A 19,130-nucleotide genomic window follows, 5' to 3' on the forward strand; every position below is an offset into this window, starting at 1 on the left:
ACTATTATGGCTTCATGGAAAGAAGTGGGGCTCTGGACAGTTTTGCTTTTTTTGTTTGTTTGTTTGTTTGTTTGTTTGTTTTAGTAGAAATACAAATCTATCTGTTAAGGAAAAATGGCAGGAGAGGAAAACAAGAATCAATATAAAGCTTCCACTCAGGTTCTGTGAAGGTCGTATTCTCTGTATAACCTGGCATATGCTAAGCTTTTAAGTAAGTGTTTCTGAAGTACCTTGCAGCAGTTTAGCTCCATGTGCCATCCAGTTTTCGCTATAAAAGTGGCCAGCCTGATCATCTTCCACCTCATGAGGCGAGGCAAACTCCTTTAGGCAAAATTTATTGTGAGGAGAAGCAAATTCCTTAAGTCAAACGGGCCAGATAGCTTGTTGACAAAATTGCCGAGTAAAGTCTATACCGATATTTATTTTTTAAGAGAACATTTGGTTGCAGCTAAAACATAAAAACACCTGAATCGAATTTTCTGCATATGAAAACAAGGAAATCAGGAAACTGATGCTATTTTAGGCTAATTGCATTTTGTTGGGTTTCGGGGGAGCACTACATAGTAGCAACTGTGGGAAAACCACTAAATAGTTCTCTGTTTGAGCCATCTGTCACGAATATGGGACATATGTTCGCTTTGTTTATTCAGGAGCCAAGTGGAAGCCGATACACCCGGCTCTGCTCGGCTCGGCCCGGCCCGGCCGAGCGCCGGCCCGCACCGCGCCCAGCACCGCGCCGAGCAGCGCGGGGACGCGCCCCCCGCGGCTCCCGCCTCCGCGGCCGGCGGGGCGCAGCCTGCGCCGGGCGGCGCTTCCTCCGCGCGGCTCCGCAGGCGCGGAGCCTCCCCCAAGGGGGGCTGCGGGGAAAGGCGGGCGGTCCCCGCCCCGCCGCCCCTCGGGGTCGCAGCGGGACGCCCCGGGCTTCCCCCGCCGCCGAGCCCCCGCGGAGGGCGGGGGCGGGCGGGAAGCGGGGTCGCCCCCGCCCCGCCGCCTCTCCCGCATCTCGGTCAGTTGGCGGCGGCTTCCCCTCGGAAACGCTCCCGGGGCGCCCTGCCCGGGCTGCTCCCGGAGCCGCGGCCGCTCCGCTCTGGTCGGCGGAACCGGAGCAGCCGCCCCCGCCCGGGCTCCGCGCCTCCCGCTGAGCTCCCCCCCCCCCCCCGCCGCCGCCGCCGCCGCCGCCTTCGCCCGTCCCAGTTTTCCCTGCCAAACTTTCCCAGCCGCTGCCGGCAGCGCGGCACCTGCCCCCGCCGCGCCCCGACCCAGCGGCGGGGGCGAGCGCACCGCGCAGGCTGCGCGCCCCCCCGCGCACCGCCTCCCCGCCCCGGCGTGAAGGAATAAATAAAGTTGCGGACCGGCGGGGGTGGAAGAGGCGAATTGCCCCGGGGAGCTCGGGCAGCCCTGGGGGAGCCGCAGCCGGCGGCTGCAAGTGGCTGCGGGGCTGTCAGCGGCTCGCCCCGGCTGCGGGGCCGGGGGCGGGCGGGCGTCGCGGATCTCGTCCCTCCCGCCCCCCCGTGTGTGCTCTCGGTCCCTCCCTGGGAACAGCGCTGCCCACCCAAGGAGGCGACCGGCGCTCCTGCCCCGCTGCCGCTTGCTCACTCGCACACACATATACCCATGCGTGCGCCTCTCTCGCTCCCCCGCTGAAGTCAGGGCTTGTGTTTTCAGGTTGCTCAGACCTGAAATCCAAGGGAAAAAGCTCAGCGTTTGCGTCGCCGCTCCTGCCGCTCGTGGTGGTAGCGGTGAAGAGGAGAGAGTTTTTTTTTTTTTTTCCTTGATTTCAATGGATCTGAACTTGGAGTCTTTAGACCTCGGCGGTTTTGGAATATCTACATGCTGATCCTCTTTGTTGTGGCACATCAGCTCGTTTGGGGAAACCATCCAAAAACAGCAAGATGTTTCTCGCTATCTTGTACTTCGCTTTGCCCTTAGTGGGTAAGTTGCTGGCGTCTGATTTCTCTCTGTACATCGCTTCATAAAGCAAAGCATAGGGTTTATGGGCTCGGATGCCTGACGGTTGTCAGTCTATTGTTTAGGCTGAACAGTGAACTTTCCAGTAGTTTTTATGGCTCTGCTTCACATCAGTTAACCCAGTCTACATTTAAAGCTCTGGGAGATTACAGGCTTAGATACTTGCCTGCGTAGCCTCTTGTTAAATTGGGTTCTCGCAAGTTACAGGGAAACTTTTCATTTTAATAAAATAAGGCTGCTTGGGGGGGGGGGGGGGTGACAAGAGCCAGTTGAAGGATTACATCTTCACCTGAACCTGGCAGCCTGCCTGACTGCGAGTGGTTTGCAGCCCAAACTGGTTTCCTTTCCACAGGAGATGCTTGCGATTCTGTCTGCGTGTGTCTGTGGGAGCGTGACAGGGGGCACGATGGAGAGGCGAGAGTTAATGTAATTTGCTTTGTTCTCCTGCAAAAGCATCATATGTGGAGAGGAATGGAGGGGGGGAGTCATAAATTTTACCTTTATACATGTAGAATAAGCAAAAATGTGTACAGCCTTTAAAAAGTGACTGACGCAAAAAGAGGCTAATATCAATCAGTGAGGATACTTATCTCTCTGAGCGGGTTGTTCGTGGATGTAATTGAAATTGCAGCAAAGCTCTTGTGGAAAGTGAGGCCGAATATTTAACCCCTCAGTTAAACACTCGAATGGAAAGGTTATTTGTTTCACCAAAGTGGATCTAAGGAATAATGAATGCTTGTTTTGTCAGGCACATTAACCCCTGTGGGTTTTCTTTCCTTTTTGTGTTTTCTCATAAATCAACCAGCAGGGTTAAAAGGTGTGGTTTCCTTGGACTCCCACAAAAGCGGATCTAAGCCCATGAAAACCCCGTGTGCTTTTTCCTAAGGTGTAGCATGAAGCCCTGAGGTTTGCAAGGTGCTGCCCGTGGGGCTGGCTGCATGTGCTGCTTGAGGAGGTGCCTTGTGCTTCCCAGATGCCCGCTTTGGAGCCCTGGTTAAATCAGCCTCATCCCTCAACAAGAGTTTGTCGGTTTGTGTCTCCTCTCTCTAGATGTACTTTTGTCTGCAGAAGTGAGTGGGCTGCCTGGAGGGGACCGCCTTGACTGTGTGAAAGCCAGCGATCAGTGTCTCAAGGAGCAGAGCTGTAGTACTAAGTACAGGACACTGAGGCAGTGTGTAGCCGGCAAAGAGAGCAACTTCAGCCGGGCGACGGGCCTGGAGGCGAAGGACGAATGCAAAAGCGCCATGGAAGCTCTGAAGCAGAAATCTCTGTACAACTGCCGCTGTAAGAGGGGCATGAAGAAGGAGAAAAACTGCCTGCGCATTTACTGGAGCATGTACCAGAGCTTACAGGGTACGTTGCAAAACAAAGAAACGTTACACTCCCCTAATGCAGTGTGTGATTTTGCAGCCCCTCACATCCGCAGCTAGCTACTGCCACTGAGGCTAAACCAAGAGCCTGACCCCGTAATTCACATTGTGCTCTTCAGCTGCAAACTGAGGACCTTTCATCCGACTCAAGAACAGCTGCTGCTCCGTCTCCTGTTGTTGGGAAATCCACAATGAGGGTTTCCTCCAGGGGACCCAGCTGACCTTTCTAAACCTGAGTCAAAAGATAAGGGCACTAGCAAGTGCAAAAGCTACAAAAACAACCATTTGGAGACATTTTCCTAATAATATTTAAACTCCTTAATTAGGACTTACCTAACAAGATCACAGGACACCGGAACTAGTTTCTTAGCTCTTTGCTGAAAGTTAAATGTAATATGAAGAGGAGCATTGTTTTAAGGAAAAGTTTACTCTTTCATTTCCTGTATTTACTAGCAATATTCCCTGGACATGCCGAGGCAGAAAAAAAAGAAGTTTGTGCTTCCTAGAGTGTGTAGAAGTGCCAGTTAGAAGGGATATGACAATGATTGACACGGGACTTCTGTTCTTGATGTCACTGGCAAATTTCCCATAGTCTGCTGAGAACAGTCAGGTCCTTATATGAGATATATCATTTTTAGCCCTGTTTTGCTCTGGCCCTGGAGTTGAAGATGCAGTCTTTCATTTCAGTGTGGTCCCCATGTAACTCTTTTTCTGTAGCCGCTTCTGCAGAAAGGGAAGGCATCCCTCTCTGTTCATTTATCCAGGCATCGACTGAAACGTTTTAATGAGTCAATATATGTTCTAACTTTCATAATCAGTTATGCTACTCTTGGACATTTCCCGCATCATAAAAAGTTTCCCTTCCAACAGCATCTTGTTAGGAGTGTTTTATTCCAAAGATGCTAGTTTTTAGCTGTTACCTGGGCTGCTCCTCTGAAAAAGAGCGCTGCTGTAAGGGGAAATGAAGAAGAACATCCCTGCTACAGCTTCTCTCCTGCTGGCATGAGATGGGACAGTCCCTGTGATGTCACAGACTGCCTCTGCAAATTATGACCTTATCTGTGGAGGAAGGAGAGAAAAGAACTAGTGTCAGGGATAAACAACTAGCTTCTTTCAGGTGTTTTTATAGATAATGCTTTGAGGAGAAACAGCCATGTAAACAGATTAAAGGGGAGCACCTTTTGCTGTTACAGAGTAGCTTCATTTCAGAGTAAAAGTAAGCAACAAAATCTTATCTTGAATTCTCATATAAGAAAAAAATCCAAATATTTTTTGTCTTTAGGAAATGACTTGCTTGAAGATTCTCCTTATGAGCCAGTTAACAGCAGACTATCAGACATATTCAGGCTAGCACCAATTGTATCAGGTAAGCAGACTTAAAATTCTGAAACATGATTGCAATCTGCTGCTTTGTAGTTGAATTATGGAACTTTCAAGCAATATTCTCTTAAATAAAAAGAAATGTTAATGGCTTTCTGGATTTAGGAAGTTGATGATATAGTTGCACAAAAGAAAATACTAATTGGTTTTGAAATGATGACTAAAACTGAAAGAGTGCTTGGCAGGCTGGCAATTTGTATTCTTTTTGAGTCATTCTTGACAATAAATGCTAAATTTTCCTGTAGGTGGCAATCTGATTCCCTGCGTTCCTAATTTACAAATCAGTTCCTTTTTGGGAATGTGGTCAGTGCAAGTTACCTCCCATTGACATTAAAGAAGATCAGAAGATAAATCTTTCAAATGTTTGCACAAGGGAATGCTTTATAGTTTCATACATTTTTGTTTAAAAAAGAAATTTCAGAATTAAGGCTTGTCTTCTTTTCTGGAACTACTGCCTGTTTAAAGAGCCTCTTCACAACTTCCTTCTTTTTCTAGCTTTTCTCTGAACATTTTTGTTGCTTTGTGGCTGTCTTTCAGAACTTGTTTGTAGTAATTTGAATATGTTGCTTGGTAATTAAACTACACTGTTTTTTTATCTGCCTAAATTATACTCATTTTGGATCATATTTATTGAAACAATGATTTTGGGGTATTCACAGGGGTTACAGGCTGGAATTAATTTTCTTTTTTGGAGTTTCAGAAAGTCTTATGAGGATGTAGCCTGTACTCAGGACCTTTATTTCTTTAGTTACATGAAAACATTGAACATGCACAGTATAATGTGTAAGTCTGACAGTGGTGAAGCTGTAGTTAGCTGACATGCTATGGATAAGCATTAGTAGATGGCTCTTTAAAAGAAAGAAGAAAAGACCAGAGAAAGTGGCTTGACCAATTTTCAGAAGTACTTACACTTTTTAGGACCTTAAGTCTCATTAAAAGCCAGGGGGACTTAGGTTGTTAAGTATTTAATGGTACAGGTTTTCAAAGGCATATAGACACATAAAATGTAGGTAACTGCCCATTGGGATTTTCAGAAAGGACTAAGTGATTTAAATAGGCATTAGATGCCCAGGCAGTTTTAAAAATTCTAAGTGCTTAATGCATCTTTAGGTATCTTAATGCCTTTGAAAATCAGCCCTTTAGTCACTTTTCAAAATGTGACTTCAGATCCAAATCGCATACATCTTTTGAAAACATTATTCTAGTTTGGTGAGCAAATCTGTTGGAGAAATAGTAGAGAACAAATATAAATTTCTGAAGGATTTTTCGTTATTTTATTTTTTATTGCTTAAAAACCCCAACTTAATACAAAACCAAGACAAAATCAATGCAGAGGAGTTCCAGGCTGTTTTCCTAAAGTTTATGGTCAGCCTGCTGAGGGCCAAATTCTAACCTACCTCAGCAGTTTTATGATCTCTATAGAGACCCTATGTACACTCTGCTTTTCTGTTATTTTTTTAGATTCTCTATTTACTTGCAAAGTATTTATCTTAAAAATGTAATATTTTTTTTTCTACCTATTCTGTGCAACAATGAAATAAGACACAGTTGCCAACAAGTGATGTCCATCCTACCACAGTCACTTAAGATGCTGGTGGACTGGTTAGGACTCATTCTGTGTTATTAGTGCACCCCAAATTGCTGTTCACTTTGTCAGAAGTTTCAGGTTTACAAGGATTGGAGGCCTAGATTCACAGGAGCAAGAAACAACAGTTGTAATACAGTGGAAAACCACCAGTATTTGGAAGTATTGTCATTTGAAAGAAAAAGATTAGCAAAAGCATTTTTCTTATCGTCATGGTTACTACTGCATGCTATACTCTCTAAAGCTGCCTAGTCTTACAGATTTTTTGCAGGGCTCTGCAAATACCCCAAACAGCAGAACTTGGTAAGATTTTTATATCTTGATCAAAACAAAACAAAGCCCTGTACAAGCAGTGTTGGCAGGGATTTCATAAGTGGTGTTCTGCTAATGTTGTCATTGTGTTTTTAGACGTTGCTGCGGTATTCACTCTCATTAAAGTTACTTGGGTGTAATTAAAAGCAGCGATTAACCCTTTCATTTCACAAAGGCAATTCTGTGGTACTGTATGACTTGGTATATATCAAGTGTAATGCTTTTATCATCTTTATTTATTTCTGAGACAGTATAGAAAATCACAACTGTTGTCTTTTATGGTACATAAAAGGGGAAAAACATTGGCTAAGATGACTGTTTTGTGTGTTACATAAGTCTTTTGTAGCATACATAAGCCTATGAAACAGAGGACAGTTTTTAAAAGCAGTTAAAGTTGATCTAATCCTATACTGAAAGATGTTCAAAATTGCATCCTCTGTAGAAACAGGATGGCACTTTCTCATTAATTGTTCAAGCATCAATATGTTGATTTAAAACAAGAATCAGGAATATATTGCTAAACTTGTTACTAAGTTTGTAGTTTCTCTCCGGTTTCTGTTATGTTAATGGCACAAGTGATGCAGTTGTGTTACTAAAGTGAAGCTTTGTTTTATATTTTTAAGTGGTCTATGTTATACTGGGACTAGTAGTGTAGTTAGTCTAGAACTAGGACAAGCTAAGTGTTCTATATAAAATTTAAACCAATGTCCAACAACACAGAAAAGAAAAATCTAAATCTACAAAATTATTTATCATAGTACTAGCTGTTAAGCCCAGGGTATCATATATTTAGCTACAAAAAGCATGAATTTTGCATTTGAATCACTACTAAATTTGCAAGGAAAGTGTAATTTATAAAAAATATAATTGATGGCTAAAATAGGAATGTGAGTTAAGTGTTTGGTTTACTTGTGATGATGTATCCTGAGTATTCAAGGGTCTGATCTTCCTTCCTTTCCATCTACACTTTAAGTTCATAATTGAGCTCCTTCTATAAAGTTAGTCCTCTGACACCTCACATGGCCAAATCCAGGACTGTGAGCCTTCCCAGTTGAAGGACAAAGCTGTCTTGTTTTTTGTTTTGGGCATGTCTAGGTCTGAATGTTCTTTAGAACTACTATGTCTGATGTGGTGCTTCTGCCTCAAGGGTGCAAATTTCTTGCAGGCAGGCAGCTCTTCAAATTTCTGAAGACTGGTGTGTTTTAGAGAGTAACAGATTTGGGTTAGTTATTATGATGTAAAGATTTTACTTAAACAGACATTTTTGCTTAAACCTTAACAACTTCTGAGAGGTGAAAGCATTTTAAGGCCATCGACTTCTGTCACAACTACACTAAATGCAAAATCTGTTGATTGGATTTCAGAGGTGAGTTTCACAACAAATTAAGGATAGATGCTTGAATTAGTCAGTTGTTAAAGTTATCTACAGCTTTTTACTACCTGGGGAACAGTTTGCCTCTTGAATTTGTATTGTATTTGACATTGAGCCTCACAACTGGAAGACATCTCGTTATTTCAGTATCAACCGATACAGGTCATCTCTGTGGCATGTTGTAAGAAAATATCCTGCATAAAAACTGTAGCTTCACGTACCTGTAGAAATACTTCCAAAATAAATGTTTCTGAAATGTCTTAGTCATTTTAGCACAAAATGGAGAGCCACTAAAGCTGAATAAAATGCCTTACGCCATATCTGTGAAGTGGTGTAAATAGAATACTTACTATTAACAAGAATTGACTATTTAGATCACTGTATTTAGGAAGACATAATGCTCTCCTCCCATGGATTCACTGTTAAGTTGCCTAGTTAATCACGGGCTTCTTATCGCATTGTTCAGCTTTGTGTATCTTTTCTTCTTTCTTTTACATCTGTTATGTTCAGAAATAATTCTAAAGAACAGGCTACATAAATAAAAATATTTCTTAAAACATGTAGGATTTGCTGGTAATCTGTGGAGACTTGGTCGGTTACATGCTGCTAGTTACGTCTTGTGTCCAGTTGCTAAAATGCAAGACAGGTAGAAATTAATTATTTTGCCAATACTTCTTTTTAGTGTAGTAAACGGTTTTTGCAAAGTGCCTTTTGTATCATTAACAAATGAGAGAAAGAAACTGGCTTGTATGATTATATGCCAAAAGGAGTGATTCCTGATGCTGCTGTTCTCATGAGAGGCTCTTCACTCTTTAAAAACACTGGGAATCTTCTGTTGCAGAAGGTATCTGGAAGCTTATATTTAGAAAAGGGTATTTTTTATATTTATTATAATAAATTTATTAATTAAAAAGAGGAGTTCAGTAGGCAGCACAGCACATAGGGCTTCTTACTGGAGTGTATCATTGCACATTATTACATGGGTAGAACAGTACATGAAGTTAACATGTTTGATTTGCATACTGAATAAGCTATAAGTGCAAATACAAACAATTATGGTCAGTAAGGTGGCCTTTTATTGTATTTAGAAAGTTGAGACTATAAAAAGTTAGCAGTGCTGGAATTCTCAGAAGGGTGTGTGTGCTGGTGGCATTTAAATAAGGCAGTCTCGTGTACACTCTTTCTGTAGGATTTCATGAAGATGGGTCTGGGTCTCCCTCTAGGATCTCTATGTTGTTCAGAAGGAGAGTGGGTTAGTTAGTAGCTTTCCCTTCTTCCTCTGAGTTTTTCAAAGTCTTTTAGGCATCCTGTATCATTGGCGTTCACAGATCAGAAAGTTGATGCTGGGAAAGAATAAAGTCCAGTATGCAAAACACTTCCCTCAAGATTTGACAGACTTTTATTAGGGGAGACTTCCCCCTCCTCAGCATAAAACCTGCTCTGAGCATTGCTGACAGCTGTCTGGCCCCTCTCCATTATTTTATCCTTCCCAGGGATGGGGTAGAGACATCACAGAGAAGGGGCTGCAAGTGTTTCCTTTGGAGAAGTTGCTTTCGGCAAAGGTGGGGGAGGAAGGTTGGGGTTTTTCAATACGAATTCTCAGGATCCAAAGAAAGAGGGCTTCCTTGTCTGTGTGCTTGAGATCCTTTAGGATTCCTCGTATATTCTCTTTCTGCTACTTCTGTAAAGAGGGGCCGTAGAACTAGAAAACACCATGTCATAGTGAATTAATTTAGCCCAAACTTTCATAACCCCCAAATTCTTTTAATCAAGAATTGAATGTTACCCCATTCATTTTTGGAATTCTTGAACTCTTGAACTAATGTAAGAGCTGTGTTCTGGGTAGTACGTCCCTGACACTTTAATTATCATTTACTTCTTTTTTTTCCTACCTGGTAGATTACTTTTCTTTTGTAGAATCCATATATAGCATTTTTTTAATTGTTTGTCAAAAAGATAAGTTAGAACCTCTGTCCTAGCCAACAGATTCACTGCTCTTTCCTTTTGGGGTTTGTGGCACATGAATTAGTGGCTTCTCCCATGATTTAATACTGTATGACATCCCCAGTTCATACTGCCTGAGGCCTCTAATCCTGGTTCTATTCCTAAATCTGTGTATATTTCAAAAGCTACATATTTTTCTAATTTAACACTATGTCTTTTTCTGACGTTTCTGTATTTGAGATGCCACATTTCTACAAAGGTAGTTTAATTTACAAAATATTAAAAATGTTGATTTCTCATGACTATCTACAATGCTCTTATTAGCTCTTACCTCCCATGTCATTGCAGTTTATTTAAAAAAAAAAAAGAGATACTTCATGTTAGTTACTTTGCACATTCACCCAATTTCATAAACAATAAACCAGATCTTATTAAGTTAATAGGAGTCTTGCAATCTGATTCTGTTCCCACTGAAGTAAGCATAACACATCAAAATCTTTTTATTTGATTATGATGTATTCTGTTTCCTCTTGTAATTTTTTTTTTTTGCTTAGTTCTGTTTTTTCTGATGTGAGGTTGAGCCTTTTGATAACAGAAAAGTAAAAACATATTGTTAATTTAGCCTACACTAGATTGTCACATGCACAACTATATTTTCCTTTGTAAGGCAATACATTAAAATATTAGTCCTTGGACCAATATATAATATTGTTTTTACAGTTATAAATCAAGACTAACTCTTCTTTCCCCAGTGTGAATTTGTGGCCCTTTGCCTGCTGCAAGAAAACACCCAAACACAGGCATCTATTTTAGCTGCATTTAACAAAATGAAAATAGTTTGACAAAAATAAATCTAATATGAGCATGTACAATGTTTGTGTTCTTTGACATTTCTGTCTGCAGATTTTCTTTGCAGAGACAACTAGGCTGGCTTCCAGTCAGATAACAAGTGATCAAGAGTCCATAGATACTAGTTGCTGATTTCCACTTCTGCATTTTCATAATCAGATTGGACTTCACACAGAAGAAAATCACTTTGGTGACTGTTGGCTTGCAGGAGCTCTTTGAATTTCCTGTTTTCTACATTTCTTGAAGTTAGATCTGATTATGAGAGAGGAATTAAGTACCTTGCTGCAGTAACTGATTGACTAGCTTATAAAGGCAGTGCTTACACACTTTAACTTCAGCAGGAACATGAAGAGGCCTTGACACCCCAAATAGGATTATGTAGATATCCTCAGCTTAGTCCACATTTCTTTCCTTGGTGAGATTATTGGAACTTTTTTGCTAATTTCTTTGAAGATCTGTAAGAGAGAAGAAAAGGTCTTTGTTCCTCAAGTATTTAAAATGCACAGCTTTGAGCAAATGTAGTTTCTGCTTGTCCTAGTAGCCTAGGCAGGCTTTGTCAACCTGTTTCAACATGAGAAACAAGATGAAATCCATTCCATGGAAGGAGGAAGCATCTGGTGATACAACACAGAGTACTTACACGTGAATATTCAGTGTCTCCTTGAACGCTGAGTAGTAAGAGAGAATATTTAGGAGTCTTGAAGGAAACTCAAAGGAGAGCAGTATTCTCCTGAAGCCTCAGAGGAAAGTGTTGGGAGATGCCTGGTTGAACAAGCATGGCCAAGCATTTTGCTTTCAATGTATAGTATATACAGTGAAGCTTGTCTTTTCTTTGTCTAGAGTAGCATCTTTGGAGAGCAGAATTGCCATCCCTTTAATCTGTATCTTCACAGGAGAATCTCAATTGTAGTGCGGTGGGCCAGATATCAAACAAGCAAATGTGTATGCGCTTTTGAGCAGCAAATTGTATATTCTTCTGTTTCGCATTACAGGCTAGCTTTATGGTTTGCTTAAGTGCCACGCTAGTTCCTATGAAGTAGGAGCAAAAGCACACAGGCGCTGCTAGTGGTATTGGTGGAATTACGTGAAGCGATCGGGTACTTGCTAGTCACTGAGGAGGGAAACAGAATCTGGTTGCCTATGGGGAGAGGTACCACCATTTCAAGGACGTGGTGAGCAGGAACAGATGTGGGCTGCTGCGGGACCTTAGAAACACAGAACTTGCCAGGAAGCTTTCGATTTTGTCAGGTATCTACAGACTCTGCTTTGGTGCAGGGGTAAGCAGTTGGACACAACCAGCCTGCTAATGGGGCTGCTGAAGGCACGACGTGGTGAGAGTGAGAAAAAGCCCATGGTCCGTGTAGCATAGCTCTGGCGCAGTGCTGAGCATCCTTTTGGGAATACTGAGGCGATAAAGGCGGTGTAAGGACTGGTGCAGAAGAGAAGCCTGCGCTGAGTGGGCAGATTTCAATGGCAGTCTTCCTTGGAGGACTCCTGAAGTGCCTTGTCTGTAGGCTGTGTCCCCTGGTGAAATGCAGAGAACAGTGCCCAAAAAAGCAGCGTGCTGCAGCTTTCTGTCTCTTGATGGCACAGCAAGGTGCAGTTTATGGCAGGTGATTTGCACTCTGGCTCTTTACATTTTAAAATATTTTAAAACTTTATTTTTGTAACGCTATTTGTATTTGACTCTCAGGGATAACTTTGACAGTCTTGGAAAAGCCAGTGGTATCTGTCAGGAGCTGACAGTATGTTAAAAATGCTGAGAGTAAAATGTCTGTGTGTGATGAGAAGAAATAAGAATTTCTGGATTGTAAGGCAGAACTTATTTGTGATAAGTATCCAACATTTCTTATTTTAAGCTGTACATTATATTATTTTAACCTGAGAAAGTAACGTGTTTACAGCTTTGATTTTTAGAAATGTGACCATTTTTGTTTATGAGAACTTAATTCTGTAATTTATTTTATATTAGGTTTTTGGTATTATTTTTATATTCTTGCATTTTCTGTGGATGAAAATAATGCAGCAACAATGCTGTCAGTATAGTTAGGGCATTAATGCAATTAAGTTATTTTTGGAATAGTTCTTTAGTTACTATGATGCTTTGACAATCTTTATAAATGTCAGGCTATTGTCCTGTACAATCTGCACTCAGCCTGAAATTTAACATGAGAGATGCATGACACAAAGTGTAATGGCATAGAGATAGCTCTTCCTGCATAGAAATTTGCAGAAATGATGGGTTGTAAAGAGAGTTGAAGATATCAAACAATTTGAGTAGGAACCTATAAATAAAGATGAATTTCTGCATTCACTGGTTATACGATTTTATCACTGTCTGGTGTCCATAAAATGCATCTTCCCATTAAAGTTTTGTCATGCAGCTGATGAGGTTCAGAAGTGTTAAAAGCTTCCACTCTCTTGCTTTTAAATTCTGCACCCTAAATTCAGTACTAAAGCTCAGTTCAGCAAAACCAGAAATCGCTGTCTCCCTGCAGGAGACTGTATCTGGTTCTCCCTGCTCCCCAGTCCCACAGCCTCCAGCCCACTGCTGACGTTTCTTACGTTTAAGCCTGACAGTCAGGCTAGTGCTAACTGCTGTCGCTTCCTTGACACACCTTTTCCATACGGTGCCTTGATTATTGACTTTGCTCTTTCTGAACCATAAGTCCTCCAACAAATCCCCTCCGGCTGTAGGACTTGGGTGGTTCCTTTCTCTGGCGCTGCAGCATGGAGTGGCTCAGCTTTCCACCTCAGCTACTCGTTTCTCAGAAATCTGACTACAGTTCTTCCCTTTCCTTTTTGTGACAGGCTTGTCTTTGCTCTCCTGTCTGATGTCTTTGCTTTGCAGTCTGCCTCTGCCCTCCACCCTGCTGCTCTCCCTTTCTCCGTTCCCCCACCACCACCCTGTCCTCCCTTGCCCAGTACCTCTGGTGAGGCAACGCCTTCTCTGTTCCTTGAAAGCTTCCCTTAAACTCTGCTTTTTCCAGCATTCTCCAAATGGTTTTCTCACCCTCCCTGTAAAGAGTTTGAGATGTGGTCTAGTAAAAGGAATTGTTCCTGAGTAATGGAACGAATAAAGCCTGGTTTCCTACCAGAGTCCTCCATCTCCTGGATGCCCCTGCTGCCTGCACAGACAGATCTCCTATCTTCTCTCCCCATGCTGTGCCCTCTCGACAGGTACGCCCTTGTCTCCTCACTAGTCCTTAACTCTGTCCCACGTCTCTTGTTTCCGTGGGGCAGCACGTGCTGCGGCTGGCGTGGTGTTACACACGTACGGAAGGACTGTATGGGTGGGCAGACACCTGCTGCCTCTTGGAATGGCTCAGAGCCAGAGACATGCCTGCCGAGGACAAGGCAGGCAGGTCTACGTGGGTCGAAAAACTGCAGTTTTTCATAAAATTTGTAAGAACTTCATATTCATTCTCCGTCAAATTTGTTCGAGTATGTCCTATGGGTTAAAAAATCGCTGGGAGCTGCAGGGGTGTGGAGAAGATAGAGGAGACTAATATTCAATTTACCTACATCTCCTTGAAAAATTAGGATTAAAGAAAGCAAATATGGTTCCTGTCATATCGCTAAGCATTAGACTGTGACATATCTTATTCTAGTCTCATAAAACATCTAGTGTGTTGTGCAAGTGATACAAATAAACACGCAGTGGACTTGAAACATACAGACAATTAAGTACAGTTGATGGCTGACAGTTGTATTAGATAATTGAGCATCTCGGGATTCTCAAAATGGGGAATAATTCATGCATTTAGGTTAGTTGGCATGAAGATTATTTATTCAGATTTAGAAATGAAACATGAAAGCAAGGACCCATCCAAAAGCTGTTGTATATGAACACATATATGGCATTTGACTATTTGCATGATACCACATTGTATTTACAAATGACACTGCACTTAGAGTCATCTTCTTTTTCATGTGGAATATTTAAAGCATTAAGGATTAAGTTTTGCTAATGTTTGTTGTGGTAAGGTCATAAACAAAATTAAGAAAGGCGATACTAGCATTTGGTAGTAGTTTCAAAGAATTCATGTCCAAATACTTGGACTTCCCCAGGCTTGCCACTTGCAAATAAAGTGGAATGTATTCTGCACAGCACTAGCTTTGCATTAATGAATGATTAAGCAGCAGATTAAAATGTCTGTTTAAAAAATAGGTTAGGATTGTATAATAGCACAAATCTGGGATACTAATAACAGTGACGATAACTTTATTAAGCAGATTAAGTGCAATTAGATCTCAACTACAGAATATTTAAATACAATACCAGATCAAAACCGAGTCCCTGCAGCTTTACTTGCTTTCCTTCACACCTACAGAATCAGCACCTGAGAGCAAAGTAAATTATCATTTTTATTGTTGTTCATTTTATATTGCCATGGGAATGTATATCATGTTATCCATTAGGACCCAGACAAACAAGTCTTTTCTCCACATACAGAGTCATGAAACAAGACACGATTGAAAACAGCAAAGTGTCTGCACTATTTGAAATTCTGTTAGAAACTGAAAAATTTGCTTGTCAGATTTCTTTAAAGGAATGTGTAGATAAGAACTGCCTATAGTATTCCCATATGAAAAGTCATGAAAATTGCAGCTTTATAATAAATCTGTATCGACTGAGAAATTGTGTCAGTTCTTTCTCTCATAATCTATTTACTTAATTTTAGTCCCCTAAATTGTGAAATGGAGACACAAACTTGCAGCAGTTGATAACACTTATGACCCGATGAAGTAAACTGCTTTGATCCTTTGAGAGGTCAAACTGCGTGTGTTTCTAAGCAAACATTCCCCAAGGCTGCTGATGCGTGAGATGTCTCTTCCCCTTGCCAAATGTCCCACCTTCGCAACAGAAAATTAAAGGAGACTTGCAAAGAAATGTGGTGTGTTAGTGTGTTTAATCTTGTCTATAAATTGGTGTGAGAATTGTTGAACACAGGATTTGGTGTTTTGTTTGTTTTTTTTTTTTTAATTTTTGCACAGTTTAAAAATATCTGGACAACTCTTCTGGGTTGGGTAGAAAGTGAATATATGAACTCTAACTGCTCTAATGTTTAGGGAGAAAGGCATACAATGTTTTTAAATTTAGTAAATAGAGAATTATTTGAATCTGACTTGGGCTTCATTTAGCTTTTTAATACATTTCTGCTGTATAGCTAAAAATATCTTCATGCCCTTGACCTTTCTCTAAAAGCTGTGGGAAAATTAAAAAACATGAATGAGAATAAATTTAGAATTAGCCTCTTTGAAGAAAAATGGTACTGAATGCCTTAGCTATCCACAAAATGGTATTAAGTTGTCAATCCTACAACATGTCCAGTCTGGCAGAGTTGAGCAAAGCAACCTGGTACTAGAGCAGGGCTCTAGTAGTCCTAGAAATGAGACGGTAGTTCATTTTTCATTCCCAACTCAGGCCTTCCCCTCCTTGTGGAAGCTGCCAACAAAGGTGCCAATTATAATGATTTCTGTAGCTCAGATAGATATCCCTTAACGTACTCCTTTCCCCCTAGCGTGTTGTGTGTAGTTCACTGTGCAGCTGTATAAATACTTTTGGTCATTACCCTCTTGGACTGTGTTCGAACTAGCGACTAAAAGGTGAGGTTGTCAATATATTAAAGACATCGTTAATGGCATAACTACAGCCATAAACGGTGAATAATTGTGATGGTTGAACTTTATTTATTTATTTATTCATTTAAAAATGTGTCAGTATCTGCGCGTCTTTGATGTTACGGGGATACTTCTGAAAATAGATGACTTTTAACGATATCCACTGCAACCAGCCACTCTGCAGTGTTTTTAATTATCTACTTTAAATTATTCACTTAACAAGACAGAGAACGGTTGCACTTGTGAAGCTGTCATCTTTAGGGCTTAGGTACTGCATTGCTGTGCAATAATTATACAGTCTGATACTGGCTTTCATTTATGCTAATTGCAAGTAAGCTTATAAATTCCTTAGATTATTAAAAAGAGAGTTATCTCCTTCCTGTTGCGTTCAGTCAAGGATTTAAATGTTGCAAACTTTCAGTCCTACTTTAAAGAGAAAATATCACCATAAAAATCTTTCAGAGACTTAAATATCACCATAAAAATCTTTCAGACAAATACTTTGTCAAGCTAAGAAAACGAGCAATGTTATTCTTTCAAAATCCTATTTGTAGCATTGCAACTCTATATACTGGTTTTTGTCATTATTTTAAATTAATTTGGTGATTTAAATGTGTATTTAATCCTATACAGGCAGATGTAATAAAACTAAAGTCATACCTAAAAGATAATCAATAAGTGACTGTACCTAGGACACTAACAGGAGGCAAAGAAATTCATTTCATAAATGGCAATGTTTTCTCTAAAGCTGTTCTCAGTAGGATCTTCAGGAAAAAAATCACAGATTTCTCTAACGCAGGCAGTATGCAATATCTGGTCTAGACTGTGAAGAGAAATGTAATTTACAAGTTACAGAATGAATTATTTTGTTGCAAAAAGAATAAAATAGAGCCAATAGTTAGCTCCCCTTGAGCAGTAATATGTGCTAATTGAAGGACTCAGGATTGCTTTGTAAGAGTTGATATTCAAGCCTGTAGAATACTTAAAGTGACTAGTTTCTGTTTTCAGCCAGAATGAGAAATAGAATAAATGATTCTGGACCTGGACTGTGGTGAGAAGAGCTGCTTCCCACTGCAGCTGTCAGAATGGGAGACGTGTAAAGCGCTTGTAACAGACAGCTCCTCTGTCTACGGAGCAGGTTGTACTTCTTCTACGGCAAAGAGTGTCGCTGATAGATTAGGGTGACAATTCATAATGTTCCTGAGCATGAATGCTACATGTTGAACAAGATCAGAGGCTCAAGGAGCATGTCACAGAGAATTAAGGTTTATTACTTATACTTCCTCATGGTTTTCAGAATTTTAAAAGGATTTATAATATTTGAAATTTGTTTAAACTCAGAAAACCTTGGTATTTGAGTAATACTTTACAAATCATCTTTTCCCCAGATTGCAGCTGAGTGCAGTGATCTAATTCTGGGTAATGACTTTTTGTTGGGTGACACGATACAATAACAGAAAAGTATTTTAACAGAATTCTGGAAATTAATGTGCATATTAGGAGTGATTTATTAGACTCTATAACAGGAAAGCTAGAAAGGTATTTTAAAGGTGTTAACTTCTCAGATGTGTATTATTAGTGTGCAGTAAATGTATTATTTTGAACTATTTTTAAAGAGTGGCAAAAGTATTAAAATACATCTCTAAATCACTCTACAGCTATTTAGAGACAAGGTTTTGGCTAGCTGCCCAAAATACTGTATAGTAGATATTTGGGAAGAGGAGAAGGTTTCTTTGAGGTATTTTTACCACTGGGGGACTCCTGCTGTTCACATTTCTTCTGTACAGTTTGGAGTACCTCAGATTTGTTTTAGTTGATTGAGTTCACCTGAAAGGTGGGGGTGTACTGGTGTTGGAAGAGGTGCAGCCGGCGTGTTTGTCATAGAAGATCACGATAATTTTAGTTGGCAAATGCAGTGTTTATGTATTTCACATTATAACACCCAAATGTTAACCCAGGTTGTTTCTCTTTGCATCTAATGCTAGCATGAGAAGCTACACGCTTTGTAGAAGATGTGGCTGAGTTCATTCTTTTGACTCTTTTATCCTTAGCTGTTTTAAGACTTGAGTGAATAGATGCTGGCAGGACTCTAGCTTTTTTTTCATATTAAATGTAAAAGCTGAGCTAATGTATATTTGGCAGACACAAGCATTTGGAGGTCAGGAAACTTATGACTTTAGCTTTTTCTCTTTTGTACAATTCCTTTCTGACACAGGCTTGAAATTACACTCAAACACTCCTTTTCCAGTATGTGATATGAATCAATGTTGTACTAGTGCCTAAGATCACCTTTGCTGATGTACTTAAAATCTGACTAATACATATATTAAAGGGAGAGTTAAGGTACAAACACATCTCTAATTCTGGGCCTGTCTGACTGGAAAGTTTCTTTTCATAAATCATTCAACAGCAGGTTTACTGAAAGGAAGGTTAAGAGGTTCATTTGTATAAACTTCCAGACCTTTCCCCCAAAATAGCTCTTTTCCATTGGAAAAAATGCAGTTATCCTCATTTCCTGACTGTACTCTAGGTTGGTCGTTCTGTGAAACTATATTTTTCTTCCTGTTAGGAGTTTTCAAAACCTTTACAGGTGGTATCAGAAGGGCCACCAGTTCGTGCTATACTGCTTTTTAGAAAGGACTGTACAGAAGAGAGGTGTGTTTGTACGTATCCGTTCATACAGCTGAACAACAGTTTGCAATTTGTAAAGAGCCAAACTCTCCTG

The 19,130-nt window shown here is 40.7% G+C and overlaps 1 protein-coding gene across 1 annotated transcript in view; it reads left to right on the top strand.

Moving 5' to 3' along the window:
• Positions 1-1,892: 1,892 nt before the first annotated feature.
• GFRA1 (GDNF family receptor alpha 1) overlaps positions 1,893-19,130 on the top strand; it is a gene marked incomplete at both ends in the record, with an annotated part of 143,730 nt that continues 126,492 nt past the window's right edge. The window contains 3 exons of the mRNA XM_082311231.1: positions 1,893-1,932; positions 3,019-3,321; positions 4,621-4,704. Of these exons, the coding sequence (XP_082167357.1) occupies positions 1,893-1,932; positions 3,019-3,321; positions 4,621-4,704 (427 nt within the window). The remainder of the gene's footprint in view (positions 1,933-3,018; positions 3,322-4,620; positions 4,705-19,130) is intronic.

The sequence above is a fragment of the Platalea leucorodia genome (genome assembly GCF_965183815.1).
Source record: "Platalea leucorodia genome assembly, chromosome: 4".
Lineage (NCBI taxonomy): Eukaryota > Metazoa > Chordata > Aves > Pelecaniformes > Threskiornithidae > Platalea > Platalea leucorodia.